Below are 13,903 nucleotides of genomic sequence, written 5' to 3' on the forward strand. Positions count from 1 at the left end.
GTGATATATCAGTTCAGCGCCGTACAGCCAGAGCGCGCAGCAGCGAGTAGGGGGCGTTGGTGTTCTGAAGCTTACTGTTTGAGACATTCTTTGTGGAATTTATTTTGGCAGAACTCACATTCCTTGGTCGGTGCTTCCTTGGTAGTAGCATGAAGTCTTGAGTAGCAGATTACGCAGTCTTCAGTGCCTTGGAACTTGCTTCGGAATTCGTCCACGAGCCGCGCTACAGCAACAACGATTGTCTGGCTCCCAGTGCCAATGACGGGTCCTAGCAAGAAGTTGGAGGCGGCGTCGCTTTTAAGGAGTCTGATTATTCCGAACTTCATGGTATCAACTGGAACTTTAACGTCGCTGCTGATGCTAATCTTAGGAAGGGAAAGAGGGATCGTTCTGTTGTTAATTGTGATATTAATCTCCAGACACGCTTCCCGGAAGTCTTCGCTGTCCCAGATTTGGAAGTGAGCATTTGCGTGATCGACAAAATTGCAAACCACATTGGTATCGGACACTCTCTGTAGCATTTGAACTTGTTCCGCCAGTCGTTTGGCATAAGCCTCGTTTCCTTTTCGTTCGATGATGGGTGTTAGGTATCTTCTGCAAGACTTGGAGATGGTCGTTTCCCTCCAGAAGACGACTGGAGCAACTCTGCAGAGGACGGTGACGGTTTCCGCATGGTGGTGGACAGTGGCGACGAAGAGAGTGACGATGTCGAGAAGCGTTCTTCCTTCTACAACTGCGACCAGTTCATCCGTCACAAGTTCATCTAGGTAAGTGGAAGATTGCGCGGATCTGGGTGACTGCATGGATCTAGAGCTAGGTGCTTGCTCGGACCCAGGTTCAGAATCAGGTGACTGGGATCTGGGTGACAGGAACCTTGGAGACAGAGCACTGCCCGTTACTTCGTCACCTGGGCAAAAGGAGGAGGGAGGGCAGCACCACACCTGTTGTATGAAGAGGGCAAAGGCGTCAAATTTGCTAACCACGGTGCCCAGGAACGGGCTGCCTGCGCAGAAGGAGTAGGAATCCGCATCCCTCAGCCAGGCCGTGGGCGCGGCCAAGTCCATTTCCAGCGAGGGGAGCACGTGCGCGGCAAGCAGTCGGGCCAGCAAGCCTTGCTGTGCAGCGTCTTCTCGCTCCAGCAGGCAACCCAGCAAACAGTCGGCGACCACGGGGCCATACAGAGCCCGCAACAGAAGGAGGAAGCTCTGCACGTTCGCCCGCTTCTGACTCGCACTGCTCCGCTCACCGCCCTCCACATGCTCCGTCGTACTCTGCTCCACACATCGACGCACAACTTGGTTGTACACCGCGTACAAACCAGCAGCTGTCAAGTCACCCAACGGCAACCGGTTAACAGGAAACTTCGCAAGGAACGCCAACATACACTCTTGTCGGTCGGTAGCCGCCGCCTTTGAACTTGTAAGTCCATGGAGACCCGCAGCGGTATGATCTTCGGGGTCAGCCTCTATTGTACCGTCGGCCTCACTGGCTGATTCTCTCACCGTCGCCCTTTCTGCGTCCTGATCCATTTGGTTCCGGTTCCTTCCCCCCAGAGAGAAGCTCTCAGAGGTCTGCTCCGGCCCACTATCCGGCCCGTTCCCCAGTCCACTCTCGGAAGTTTGTTGGGATATTTGGAAGAGCGCTTCCAAAAGGTCCTGTACGAAGAGCTTGAGGGCGTTTTGTGCGTTCTCTAGGTCGTCATTGGCGGCGGCGGGTACGACATCCGAGGGTGTCTGTGCCTGCACTACTCGGGGTAACACGACGTCTCCGGACCACGCCAGGACCAGTTCCAGGGCGCGGTTCCAGGAGGAAGATGCGGGACTCGAGTAGATGGACTCGCAAACCGCCCGTGCCACGTGGAAGAACACCTTGGCCTCCATTGCGGAACATGTCTCGTCCGCGAGCCCCAGCAGCTCCGGCACAATGTGGAAGGTAAAGAGAACCCCGACCACGTCATGAATGGCACCACCAAGCTGTCGAAGTCGGCTCAAACTGGCCAAGATGACGTCGTAGCTCTCCGCCAGCTTGCCGTTCTCCACTAGAACCATGGCCGCACTTAGCGTCTGAAGATCCACAGCTCGCCCTTTGCTCCGCCCGCTGTCGTCACCTAGTATGTTCGGGTCGAAGGTCTCTAGACTCGCCGGAGTGTCCACCGAAGTGAGTGGAGTGTCCACAGAAGCAGCCAAAACGTCCGCGGCCCACACGATATCGCGCTGCCCCTGGTCGTCTGGAGTAAAACACACGTCCACCAAGTACAGCAAGGCTGCTGAGAACCCCATGTCTCGTGAAGGCAGCATACGAATCTCTTTGTTCAACTCATGGATCTCAATAAACTCTGTCAAAGCGGAGAAAGCGGCTAAAGCAAACTCTCGACGCTCCGGCTCAGACGTAAACTTCGAAGTCGCCATTGACCCAGACGTAGGGCCAGAGGTGGTAGGATCAGAGGTGGTAGGACCAGAGGTGGTAGGACCAGAGATAGTAGGACCAGAGATAGTAGGATCAGAAATAGGATCAGAAGCAGGGCCAGAGGTAGGACCAGACGTAGGACTCTGGGAAGCAGCTACCGGCTCGGAAACAGCCAACGGTTTCCTTGGAGCCGTGTGGGATTGTGAGGCGATCGCGCAGTCGTTTGTGACGTACGATTTGAATGCATCAAAAAGCTCTGCTTTCTGTTGCTGTGTCAGCTCTCGCTCGGCCGCGTCCCCATCTACCGTTTGCAGTTGGTTAGAGAGAACCATGGTGCGTCGGAAGAGCCGCGCTAGGGGGTACACACTCCCGCTGAGGTCTGCGCAGTGTGGCGTCGTCTGGAAGAGAACGAGTAGTTGCCGTACGCATGTACATTTGCTGTATATTGCGTCCCAGACTGACTGCGAGGGTACGGCTAGTGCAGCAAGTTCGCTAAGGCAGGAGCAGGGAGCGGTGTTGAGAACGCATTCTTCGACGAAAGCAGTCTTTGCATCAATGGATAGCTTATGTAAGAGAGTCTTTGTGATCCAGTCATTTAAGAACTGGCTGTCTGGGAAACAGCCGCCGCCGAGGGCTAGATAAGCGATGATTAACGGACTCAGTCGTTCAATACGGTCGTCAATACAAGCCGTATCGTCCACTGCCTTTTCCAGCCCCTTAAGCAACGACTGCATCTCCTCCTTGGTTTCCGGAATGGACGCCAAATCTTGAACGAAAGGGCCTACTCGGGGGTTGTTGAGCTCGCGACGCTTCGCCACTCCACCAACGCCGAGTCCAACCCCTTGGTCACCGACCAAGGACGTGCTGACTAAAGGCGTGCTGACGAAGGGAGTGTTGTGCAAAAGATTCATGAGCTGGACAGCCACCTTCTCTGCTGTCTCGCTCTTAAGTTGCCGCGTGGCCATGAGATCCAGCAGCTCAAGAGGTGCTTGGGGAGCTGACTGCAGCTTCAACTTAACGATCCAGTCCAGCTGTGTCCAGGGGTCCGGCAGCCGCTCCAGCCGGTCGTGCATCTTCGTTTGCAAACTCGGACTGCCTTGGAGGCTCATGAGGTGCTGGACAATTTTGAACACGTCATCATTAAGCTCGTTCGCCGCATCCTCGAGGTACTTTTCCAAATACCGCTCCATCGAGCGCTCAACGGATTCCGCTACCTCGCCGTTTGTTGCTCGGCTCTCTGCAATCGAACTTAGAACAGCGAGCACACCTTGCAAAGTTACTGAGGACCCGGGACTTTGCCTCAAAATGTCCTCGGATGTCTTGCGCAGAACCAAAGAATAATCAAAGCACAAAGGCTTGACAAATCTCTCAACATAAACAGACGCGCTATAAACGGCGTCCTTAATGACAGGTAAGTAGGAATATGAATGCAAGTCGGCAGTCCCGGAACCGTGGGCCTCCTTATTGTAGGTCTCCTTATTGTTGGAGTTAAAGGAATCAGTTCCGGAGACTAAATTTTGAATTCTGGCAATCCACTCCGGCCAGGAAGAGGCAAGGATTTGGATGCCTTGCCATAGATCCTTATAGTATTGTTCATGCCGAATTGACTCATTGATGTGTCTGTCAGAGGGTAAAATGATTCTCGGAACTGACGCAGAGTGATCGGTCGAAGATAACAAGTTGGTGAGCAAGAGGTCGTGGTGGCATTGTTTGAATAAGGCAATGAGGTAGACAATGATGAATGCAGTCCTGCAGGATACGTTGGTACCTTTGGGCAGCGGATTGAGGTGGATATTTGTTTTCATCATTAGTGAGGAGTCGATATGAAGGGCTTTGAGAGTCTTAGCAACTTGTACGAACAAAGTTGTTTTTTGAGAGTCAATGGCATGGCGCACCAGGGACAGACACTTGTCGATCACGACGGGACCAAAGGTAGTACTTATCTCAGTGGAGGGACTGCCCGGACCAGCGGAGGGATTTGTGGCAAAATTCCACAACATGGCAATAAAGCTCAGTCTCTCGCACGTTATGATTTCTGATTCCTCGGTATACAAACGTTTCATTAGCAGTAGTAATTTTTCAGGATAAGTCGCTTCAGGACTGCCATCGGTACTACCGGCGCCATCGGTAGAACGGCGTGAGGATAACATTTGACAGAGGGCGGATGCTAACATGATAGACGCTAATTTCAGCTCACTTGGATGACTGGACTTCCCATACTCGTAAGCGAATTCCAGCGATGAATCTAGCAGGTCTTGACGGCAGAGCTCGCTCTCCCCAGCACCATGATGAGTGCCACTCACCATAGTCTCATAAACAGCGGCAATCGCCTTGAAACCAGCAGAAGCAAGTTGACAAATGGAATCATCATGCTTGCTGCTCTCATATGATTGCAACTTTACCTTCTGATGGGTCACCAGGTGATCCAAGACCGCCGGCAACAATGATTGCTTACTGCTGACACCCTTCGTAATCTTGGAAGCCAACTGATTCAATGGTTTATGGGGCACTTCCCGAAATATCATTAACGTACTCATTACCAGTACGCCATGTTCCTTCTTCGTAACCAAAGGACAAAACTTGTTCAAAACTACAAAGGCATCCAACAAATTCAACAACACACGAAAATCCGTCTCTGGAACTTCCCCAGATCTCTTAAACACATGGATGAAATCCCCCCGAATGCCGTCTATGATTCTACTCACAGATTCCCTGGATCTCTCAGGCGCTTCTAAATCTTTACAATGAGATAAGAGCTCCGTTGCCCACCGCAATCGTGTTTTCGCGCTCTTTTTCTGCAAACCGTCCAAACAACTCAAAATATCGTCTATTACCACCTGTTCCGAAACCTCGTATATCTCTCCCGCGGTTGGTGGATCCCCCGACGTTCCGGCGAACGCCGCAAATATGTTAGACACCGCTGAACGCCCTTCTTTCTTCATTGCACACGTGTGTGCGCCGCCAAATTTTTATTTGCCAGCGGCGGACATACAGGCAACGGGCGAGTATACTGCCATTCCACGAGGCTAGGAGGCTACCAGAAATGTTTGGGTCGTAAAGGAGGTACAAAAACCCCAGAGTTTTCAATGCCTGGTATTCCCGGTCAAGCTGTCCCAACTTTATTTGACCGATTACCGGCGCACGCTGAGCGACGGGCGTTCGCTTGGGGATAACCTTCTTGTGCGATACTCTGGCGATGTTCCGATGTGCGCCAAAGACCCCCATTCTGCGCATGTGAGCTCGCCAACGGGTGAAAGTCCGCGTAGGTGTGGAGCGAGCCGTTTCAACAGTCGGTCGTCTGCTCGATGCTGCTCCTCGGCCTGCGCCGTACGCTGACTACTTGGCCAGTTCTGGTATATACTTTTCGATCTCCGAAATGTACGCCCGTACTCTTTCGTCGACCTCATTCTCGCGTTTTTGCTGCAAGTACGTTCGTCATAAGCGTGTCCCCACAGGTTCTGAACCAACAGTGCTCAATCGTGTTGCGACATATGTTGAATAGAGGCGGAAAAGGGCGGCGCTTACCACTTCGACAGTGACTACATTTGCTAGGTCCCAGAAGTACCCGCTCGTTCGGAAAATAATCCGTACCAACCTAAGGCTTTTGCTCATGATATTCCACGCTTCAGCATCAGCTAGACCCTGGCCAGCACACCTGATTCTCAGCTCCCAAAAGTCAGATCCTGCCCACGCTGACAGTCCTGTAAGGATCGGACACACTGCCAGCAAAACGTAGATGTCACGAAGTAAGTGATGCGGTACGGGATGCGTTACGCGACGCAGTAGCGTAAACGTGTGTGCACACGTGTGTGCGCCCATGTTTGTGTGCACACGAGTGTTTGTTTACTTTGAGTGGCGAGTATATGGCGAATGAGGGCATATTTGCTAGCTAGTTCCGGGTCGTCGGCGAGTTCCCCCTGTCGTCTTTCGAGCATGAGCAGGGCAGCATACGACTGGCCGACGTTGGGGAGTACGTGGTCGAGCATGATTGCGATGTCGAAGTCTTCGTTAAGTTGGCTCTGTTCGCCGTCTTCTTTGGCGAACTGGGACATGCAGTAGGCTTCGAGTTGTTTGGCACGTTGGAGCTCGTCGGGGTCGGGTGCGGCGCCGCATTCAATACATCTTTCCGGTTTGTACTTGGAGGCAATGATGTTTCCCAGTTGACCTGTGATGCGAGGCGAAGTATATGTTTCGCGGTCGCTGGTGGTTTCAAAGGACAGTTGATATAGCGCATCTGACTTGATCTTTTTCAAGTAGTCGTCGACAATAACTCGTTCCCGTTCTAAAGATACCGGCTTAATGTTGGCCGGTGGTTGGAACATGTCGCTAGACGGATGGAAGGGGGTGGTGTTACTCAGGAACCACTGCCCACTTCGACCGGCCACAGCTTCACGACCCCCCACGGGCGAGGTTCTCGGCGAGGCCTCGTCAATAACCTCGTCCGCGGCCACTGGATCGGCTGCGACTGGATCGGCTGCGACTGGATCGGCTGCGACTGACTGGTGGGATATTCTCGGGCATTTAGTGCACATAAATCCTCGACTCAGGTCACATGGGGTCATACATCGTTCGCATTGACATTCAAAGTACTTGGTCGCCTGCAGATCCTGCCTTCGCAGTAACGTAGGCTCCAACAAATGGCTGTCCGATGTATAGGTAAATGTAATTTCCTCGTCGGTGCCGATGTTCCGCCGAGCCACAAGCACATACCGTTGCTGTTCGTCAATGTGCCAGAGAGCGTTGGGGATACAGGAGTGAGACGAGAAGGCCGGTGCAAAGAACGTCAGATACGTCAATGGCTCAGTTGCCCCTTCAAAGCAATTGAGGATCCACACCTGGGCATATTTACTCCACAACCTCTCCGACAGCAGACAACGCAACAGAAACAGACCACCGTCATTCCGGGGACAGTTTTCCTTGACCTTACGGAACCAACCGTTATCATCTACACCTTTATCCGACACGCCTTTACACTTATACGGATCCGGTAACGCCAAGTCCAAACCGATTAATTCTTTGAACCGCCTGTTGCAGGAGACGACATCATTGATGGTGTCCGCAGCATCACTATCGTCCGACGGGGTATACAAGAGTAGCAATCTCTCTCTTTGCTTTTCGGAAAACCGCGGTATTGGTAACTTGAGGAAAGCCTCCACCACTTTCTTGTTCTTCTCTACAACTCCAGCATCTACTCCGGCGGTACTTCGGACTCCCTCGTCACAACAGCGACGCAGCATCTGGTACTCCTCGTCAGTCATCATTGTACATAAGACACACCATGTCCAGAGCGTGTGCAGGTCCCACGTGTCCTTCACGCTCCAGTCTTGCAACGTGTCATACAGTTTGTTTTTGGCCGGCTCAGCCACGGACGCAAGTGTTTCTTCCGTAAGCAATACGTCACCTGCCTTACACGGTCTGGCTCTGAACAGGCAAATGAATCATTCTGGTTAGCTTACGTCTTTGTAATTCTTCCCTTGTAGTCGTCATACGTGCACACCAGTCGGCCCTCGCTGTGTTTGTTCAAATGCTGATTGATGACTTCCATCCCAACTTGGGCGAATTATAATTCACCGGCACATCTCCCCTTTCACAACCCAACATGCTGACAACGCCACGAGAAGACAATTTTGGCAGTGATAGTCAGCCTTTGTGGATAGAGCAGATTCGGACATTCGTGGAGACTGGCCGCTATGAGAGAGTTGCGGTGCAGGTAAATTACGAGGACCTGCCCCTGATATTGACCACGCTAGCCACGGGTGTGCAACGGGCTATGCAGGCCGCCGTCGCTGGAAGCACCGTCGCTGGAAGCACCGTCGCTGGAAGCACCGTCGCTGGAAGCGCCGTCGCTGGACGCGCCGACCCTGTGGTTTTCTTTCTTTCCGACCAAGTGGATGGTTGTTACTGCGATAACTATAAACATGCAAAACATTACGAAGCACAATCACTCATCCACTTTGGTCGCTACTGCGACTGTGGTGAGGTGGACAGGATACCCACACTCCATGTCCCGTTCGTATCGTATATGCCAGTGGGAACGTCTGCTGACGACTGCCAGCCCCGAGTCACTGCAGAATGCAAGAGGGTAATTAGTAAAGATGATGCGATTCTTCTTCTTCACATCCCGAATGTACCGGAGCCTGTTTCTTACACGGCGCGGGAAGGTCTTTGTTATTTTGACATAAACGAGGTCCAACCCCGGGTCCAAACCCGGGTCCAAAGCCGGGTCCAAACCCGGGTCCAAAGCCGGGTCCAAACCCGAGTTTCGTACAACTCAACAATTACAGAAGACGAACCTTGGGAGGTGGAACCGCTCCAACCATTGGCACCGGAGGATCTGAGTGAGATTTTGGAGCGTCTGAGCAAGCGGTATTTGGTCGACAAGTTCCGTTACAAGAGATACTCCATGTCAAGCCTCCCTATGTCAAGCCTCCCTATGTCAGACCTCCCTATGTCAGACCTATTCAGTGTGTCGAATCGGTATACATACGGCATAGCCGCGATGGGTGACCGTGTAGGTTTGGTCTATGGCGAGACTCTATCAGGACCTGTGAAGCGTCAAATTGATCTACTTCACGATCTATTAAGAGCAGAGGATAAAACCGTCACAAATATTTCTTGTCACCCACTCACGAATGAAAAACTAGAGAACTTTCAAGATATAGATTTCTTCATACATCTAGCATGCCCTAGTGTCCTGGTCAAACGATGCTTTCAACAACGCAAGACATTTAGACGAAGAGTTATTACGGCGTTCGAATACATCTTAGGATTGGATATTGAGACAGAAAACTGTTCGGATGACGCTTCTACCCGCATCGATTTTAACGGTCGATATGTGCTTGACGCCCATGATTTCATGTATCAGTTTGAACCTACACTTCGACAACATATCAAGCAAAAGCTAGTAACTAATCAACAAGCACGAGAGGGACTTGAACTTGCAGGAGAGGTAAAGGAGAACCGGATACAGCTGCATGAGGCTGCCCTATCGGTCATGGGTTCTAATGCTCCCCTAATTTCATATAGAGATCGAAGCTACCAAGGTGTTCCCGAAAGCGACGATGATGAAGGAAATGATATACATCAAATCGTCAAGGGCAGATCAGGCCACGCTTCTCTATACAAACACGAAAGATGTTATTGACGAGAGGCATCCTCGAAAGTACGCTACTCGAGTAGCGTACTCGAGTAGCAACATCACTTTTTATGTCCAGTGGATAATCGTGCCGGACCGAAATATTTAATACGGCGGTAAAGCCCAGCGGCGGTAAAGCCCAGCTCCATTCCACCTCACGACCGGTACAAAAAGGTTCGAAAAAGCGTTTGGGTATGGGTCTAATCCTCTTTATTCGGTCCAATTCCGGCTGCGAATTCTTCGGGCCCCAGATTTTCGAATTCTTCGGCAAAGTCGAAGCCTTCCAGATCTTCATAGTCACGGACATGTTCGGGTTTGAATGTGTTGAAGACCCGGTCCATGATTTTGGCGGCATCGCAGGCGACTTGAAGTTTTGGCCATCTTTCGACCTTGATGGCGTTCTTGGCCTCCCATCGTTGGACGACGGATTCAAGTTGTGATGGAGCGAAGGACCGGGCATAGAGAGCCGCCTCTGCCTCTTGTTGGTTGTCAAGGAGTAGTCTGATGCAATTATTGTGGTCCCGCAAGAGATAGTAACCTAGATAAGCTAGATTGGCGAGGCTTCTAGTCTTCTCATTATTTTGTTCAGCGTTTCTGGCAGACTCATGGGCGACCTCCTGGAGCAGATCTTGGTCGCTGAGGGAAAGTGCTATCATGAAGAGTGAAGGCAGGTTTTGTGCGGCACGATAGGCTTGTATAGCGATGTCAATTTCCCCACATTGTAAAGCGACCTGCCCAACGGCGTTCCAGCGCCTTTCCGGTTTGTCGCTCAGAACGGGATCTTCCTGTAGCATTTGGACCACAATAGGCAGTTTCTTCAGTTTCAATGCCATGTCATATTTAGTGGTAGGATCAGTAGCATATTTAAGAGCTAATTCATCATAGCCTTGTCTGGAGAGCAACTTAAGGGCTAGTGGACGGCACTTCTCATTTGTGTCTTGCAGTAATTGCTCCAGCGTCTCTTCCAATTGCTGCTCGGTCTCAGCACCACCGGCTTCCGATGTGAGACTAATTTCCCAAGTGGAACACTTAGAAACATCGATAAGCTTCAGAAAGTTGCTGTCCACAAAGTGAGATGTTATTTTCCCGTCCCGGTCCGCTGTTAGGAGGCGCTGATGCGTCTCGAGATATCCCAGCAGGTACTGGTCGCCTTGCACATTACTGTACTCAGTTCTCAAGCCATGCGATAGGAGACAGAGTTTCCCAAGACGAGTGGTGTAAAATACGGCATCTGAACCGACCATGAGTGCCGAAATTATGTTTGCCTGGTTCCACTCGGCCAAGAGCGTGAAGACATACGGCAGACCCTCGTCAGTTTCCGGTTCATTCCGCTCGATAATATCCTGCATGAGGTCGGCGTGATAGTCGAAGAGCAAAATGCCCGTCTCCGTAGCAACCGTGCAGCGATTTTTGTGCCAACACACCTCCACCGCTGCTACCGGCAACTCCACAATCAGTCGACTACCCTGGGGGTGATAGAAGCTGATGCTATGTCTGTAGCCGTAACGACTCGCCGGAACGGTCTCGGTGGCGGTCGTTCCGTTATTTGTGGCATCCTCGGCGTGGCCGCCGTGAGCCACGGCGAGAAGAGGACCGTTGCCGAAGAGGCCCGTGATGGATGCATGGCCGGGAGTGAAGCTGGCGATGGATCCGGAGTCGTCCTTAATTTCGACGCTGCTGCTGAACTCTCCAGTTTGGGCGACAGCATAGGAGCCATCTGCAAGCCACGCAAAGTAGTCGGCTTGGCCGTAGCTTTTGACTCGTAGGGCCTGAGAGGTTAAAATTGAGAATTGTTCTTCGCCTTGAACACCAAGGTAGCGACCATTGGGGGAGAACTCTATGCGATGGGGGAACAAGTCACTACTGCCGATTTCCTTCGGTTGCACACTAACCTTTTTGCCGTCCAATAGCATAGCAGCATCTACTTGCTTAAAGTTGATAGAATGGAAATCCGCGGAGCCCTTGACCAAAACCACACGACCACCCGAAGAATGCATCGTAACCAGCGGTCGATCGGATCCAAGAGAGACGAGGCATATACCTTCATCAGCAGCGATCGCGATCTCATTTGAGTCATGTTTCAGACCCACATACCAAACACGTCCCATGCCGATTTGCTCTTCCTGTGTGCAACGATAGGTAGAGGCGTTCCATATGCGTACCGCACCATCTTCAGATGCCGACAGAACCACTGCCAGATATGGATGAAAAACGGCATGTGAGACGTTCGCTTGGTGTCCTGATAGTGTCTGTAGACATTGGCGTGATTGACAATCCCATACACGGATGGTATGATCATCAGATGCGGAAATGATAAATGGCTTATCCAAAGCTTCACAAAACTCGACGGAATTAACACCCTTAGTATGCCCCAATAATGTGTAGTTGGGGTTAGTCACATTAATGATATCCGTAGTTCGATGGTTCGATTCTAGTGTTGCCGAAATATTAGATGGCAATGACCATAGCTTTATAGTCCCATCCAAACTGCACGATGCAAAACTATTAGCGTCACGAGGATTCCACGCTACTTTCATCACATAATCTTGATGACCAAGAAATGTCGCCATCTTATTCAATGTATTCAAATTCCAACAGTGGATGTCCATGTCGTCTGCACAACTTAGCAACAGCGGCAATGTCGGATGCAATGCCAGACAACGAACGTAGTCAGAATGTGCCTCCAATACGTGCAACTTCTCCTGAGTCACTGCATTATAGATACATATCAAACCTTCATCCGTCCCACATGCAATCCAGTTCATTGAAGGAACAAATTTAGCACAACGAATCGGAGCACTCCCTACCTCTATCTTCTGAATCACTTGCTGCGTTGTGTACTCATATACGGTAAGGCTTCCACTAAATGATTATATATATTCATACACGAATGACACACACAAAGACCCGGCCGGCCGGAAAGGCAAGCAGCCGGGACACACACGACATTGCCGGAAGGAAGTTTGAACCTGACGAACATTATCACCTCTCTTTACCCCACGTTTTTATTCGTGGGGTCCGGAGGGAAGAAGGCCGGGAAAAGGCTTGAACGGTGGTTCGATCGAACGGTGGTTCGATCGAACGGTGGTTCGGTCGGTTATGCAAAGGGGGGAAGGGGCGAGATTGTGTCCCATGTGCGTGTGCAAACACGGAAGCAAACGTGTGTGCAAACGTGTGTGCAAAACACGGAAGCAAACGTGTGTGCAAACACGGAAGCAAACCTGTGTGCAAACACGGAAATACACAGATCGGTCAAGCAAACAGTAGTGAACAAATATTAGTGAGTGAGCTTACGCGTAGAGACCTGCTAGAGCCCAGGGTTGAGTGGGATGGATATCAACATATTTGACCCTGCTTGTTCTGGCTTGAAATCTCTTGCGCCAATCCAACATTTAAAAAAACCAACGTTACAGGGTGGGTGTTGGCGAAGGCGAAAAAATGTGTAAAACCTTTCTTTAAGAGGAAGAAATCTCGGGGGTAAAGAAAAGGAAATAATGTCTTCGATCACTTTCAAGGAGCCCAACAGATACTTCATTGTAAGTCAAACAGTTTCCCACACACTGACCACGCAATGGGTGATCATTGCGTTCAAGCCCCACATGAATGACCAGAGAAAGTGTGTGTGTGCGGCAGGAGAACGTCAAGGATGAGGAGGTTGTGTTAGGTGGCGAGAATGGAGAGCATCAGTTAGCTATGCGACATGCAGTGATGATTTCGAAATGTCACAACGCCGTCATACATCTGAAGGGTAAATGCAACAAGGTCGAGTTGGACCACTGCACTAAGGTGACAGTGATTGTACCCGCGGTTGTATCTTCGGTGGATATGCAGAAGAGTGCCTCTTGCGAAATACACGTCGAACAACGCTGTCCTGGCATCTCCATCGATGATTGTAACAGTATGAGCATTTACGTCCCCAGGGACTCCATGGAGTTCATCGAAGTAGCAAGCAGCGGGGGTGGAAGCGCCAACCTCTTCGTCCCCACTGAAGAAGATCCTACGGAATTCAAGGAATATCCCATCCCTTTCCAATTTGTCCACAAATTCAAGGTAGGCACCGAATACCCTCGTCCGGCGACCCTGTCAGGGGACGAACCTGTCAGGGGACGAACCTCTCAGGGATCACACAGCACGCTTCATGAATTCTGCTTTTGTCTTAGGGATCGAAATTGGTATCAGAGGTCTCCCCTCTATATACTCACTAGCTAAAGTAACAATGAGCGCAGTTCCTTTAACTGCGTCCTGAAGCTCCCATCAACATTTGCAGACTCATATATGGCCAAGTCCTTTTTTATTGGGTCCAAAAAATCTATGGGGGTATATCTCAGCAAACCCAGGACTGAAAAGGTAGGTACGGCACGT

General features: G+C 51.0%; 5 protein-coding genes across 5 annotated transcripts; 2 read left to right on the forward strand and 3 right to left on the reverse strand.

Annotated features, from left to right (window-relative positions):
• Positions 1–71: 71 nt before the first annotated feature.
• On the reverse strand, positions 72–5,348 carry GNI_148180 (hypothetical protein; the record flags this gene model as incomplete). The annotated part of the gene is made up of 1 exon (XM_011134388.1): positions 72–5,348. One exon carries the CDS (start codon positions 5,346–5,348, stop codon positions 72–74), a length of 5,277 nt encoding a protein of 1,758 aa, XP_011132690.1.
• A 394-nt stretch (positions 5,349–5,742) lies between these two features.
• On the reverse strand, positions 5,743–7,951 carry GNI_148190 (SET domain protein; the record flags this gene model as incomplete). The annotated part of the gene is made up of 4 exons (XM_011134389.1): positions 5,743–5,826; positions 5,932–6,089; positions 6,254–7,827; positions 7,863–7,951. The coding sequence occupies 4 exons, from the start codon at positions 7,949–7,951 to the stop codon at positions 5,743–5,745; spliced, it is 1,905 nt and encodes a 634-aa protein (XP_011132691.1).
• A 54-nt stretch (positions 7,952–8,005) lies between these two features.
• GNI_148200 (putative diphthamide synthesis protein) lies at positions 8,006–9,550 on the forward strand (the record flags this gene model as incomplete). The annotated part of the gene is made up of 1 exon (XM_011134390.1): positions 8,006–9,550. One exon carries the CDS (start codon positions 8,006–8,008, stop codon positions 9,548–9,550), a length of 1,545 nt encoding a protein of 514 aa, XP_011132692.1.
• Positions 9,551–9,741: 191 nt separating this feature from the next.
• GNI_148210 (coatomer protein) lies at positions 9,742–12,933 on the reverse strand (the record flags this gene model as incomplete). Its single annotated transcript, XM_011134391.1, has 2 exons — positions 9,742–12,403; positions 12,836–12,933. 2 exons carry the CDS (start codon positions 12,931–12,933, stop codon positions 9,742–9,744), a joined length of 2,760 nt encoding a protein of 919 aa, XP_011132693.1.
• A 102-nt stretch (positions 12,934–13,035) lies between these two features.
• GNI_148220 (adenylyl cyclase-associated protein) lies at positions 13,036–13,746 on the forward strand (the record flags this gene model as incomplete). The annotated part of the gene is made up of 3 exons (XM_011134392.1): positions 13,036–13,077; positions 13,175–13,591; positions 13,702–13,746. The coding sequence occupies 3 exons, from the start codon at positions 13,036–13,038 to the stop codon at positions 13,744–13,746; spliced, it is 504 nt and encodes a 167-aa protein (XP_011132694.1).
• Positions 13,747–13,903: the final 157 nt, after the last annotated feature.

Source organism: Gregarina niphandrodes (assembly GCF_000223845.1).
Source record: "Gregarina niphandrodes unplaced genomic scaffold scaffold00041, whole genome shotgun sequence".
In the NCBI taxonomy this organism is placed as follows: domain Eukaryota; phylum Apicomplexa; class Conoidasida; order Eugregarinorida; family Gregarinidae; genus Gregarina; species Gregarina niphandrodes.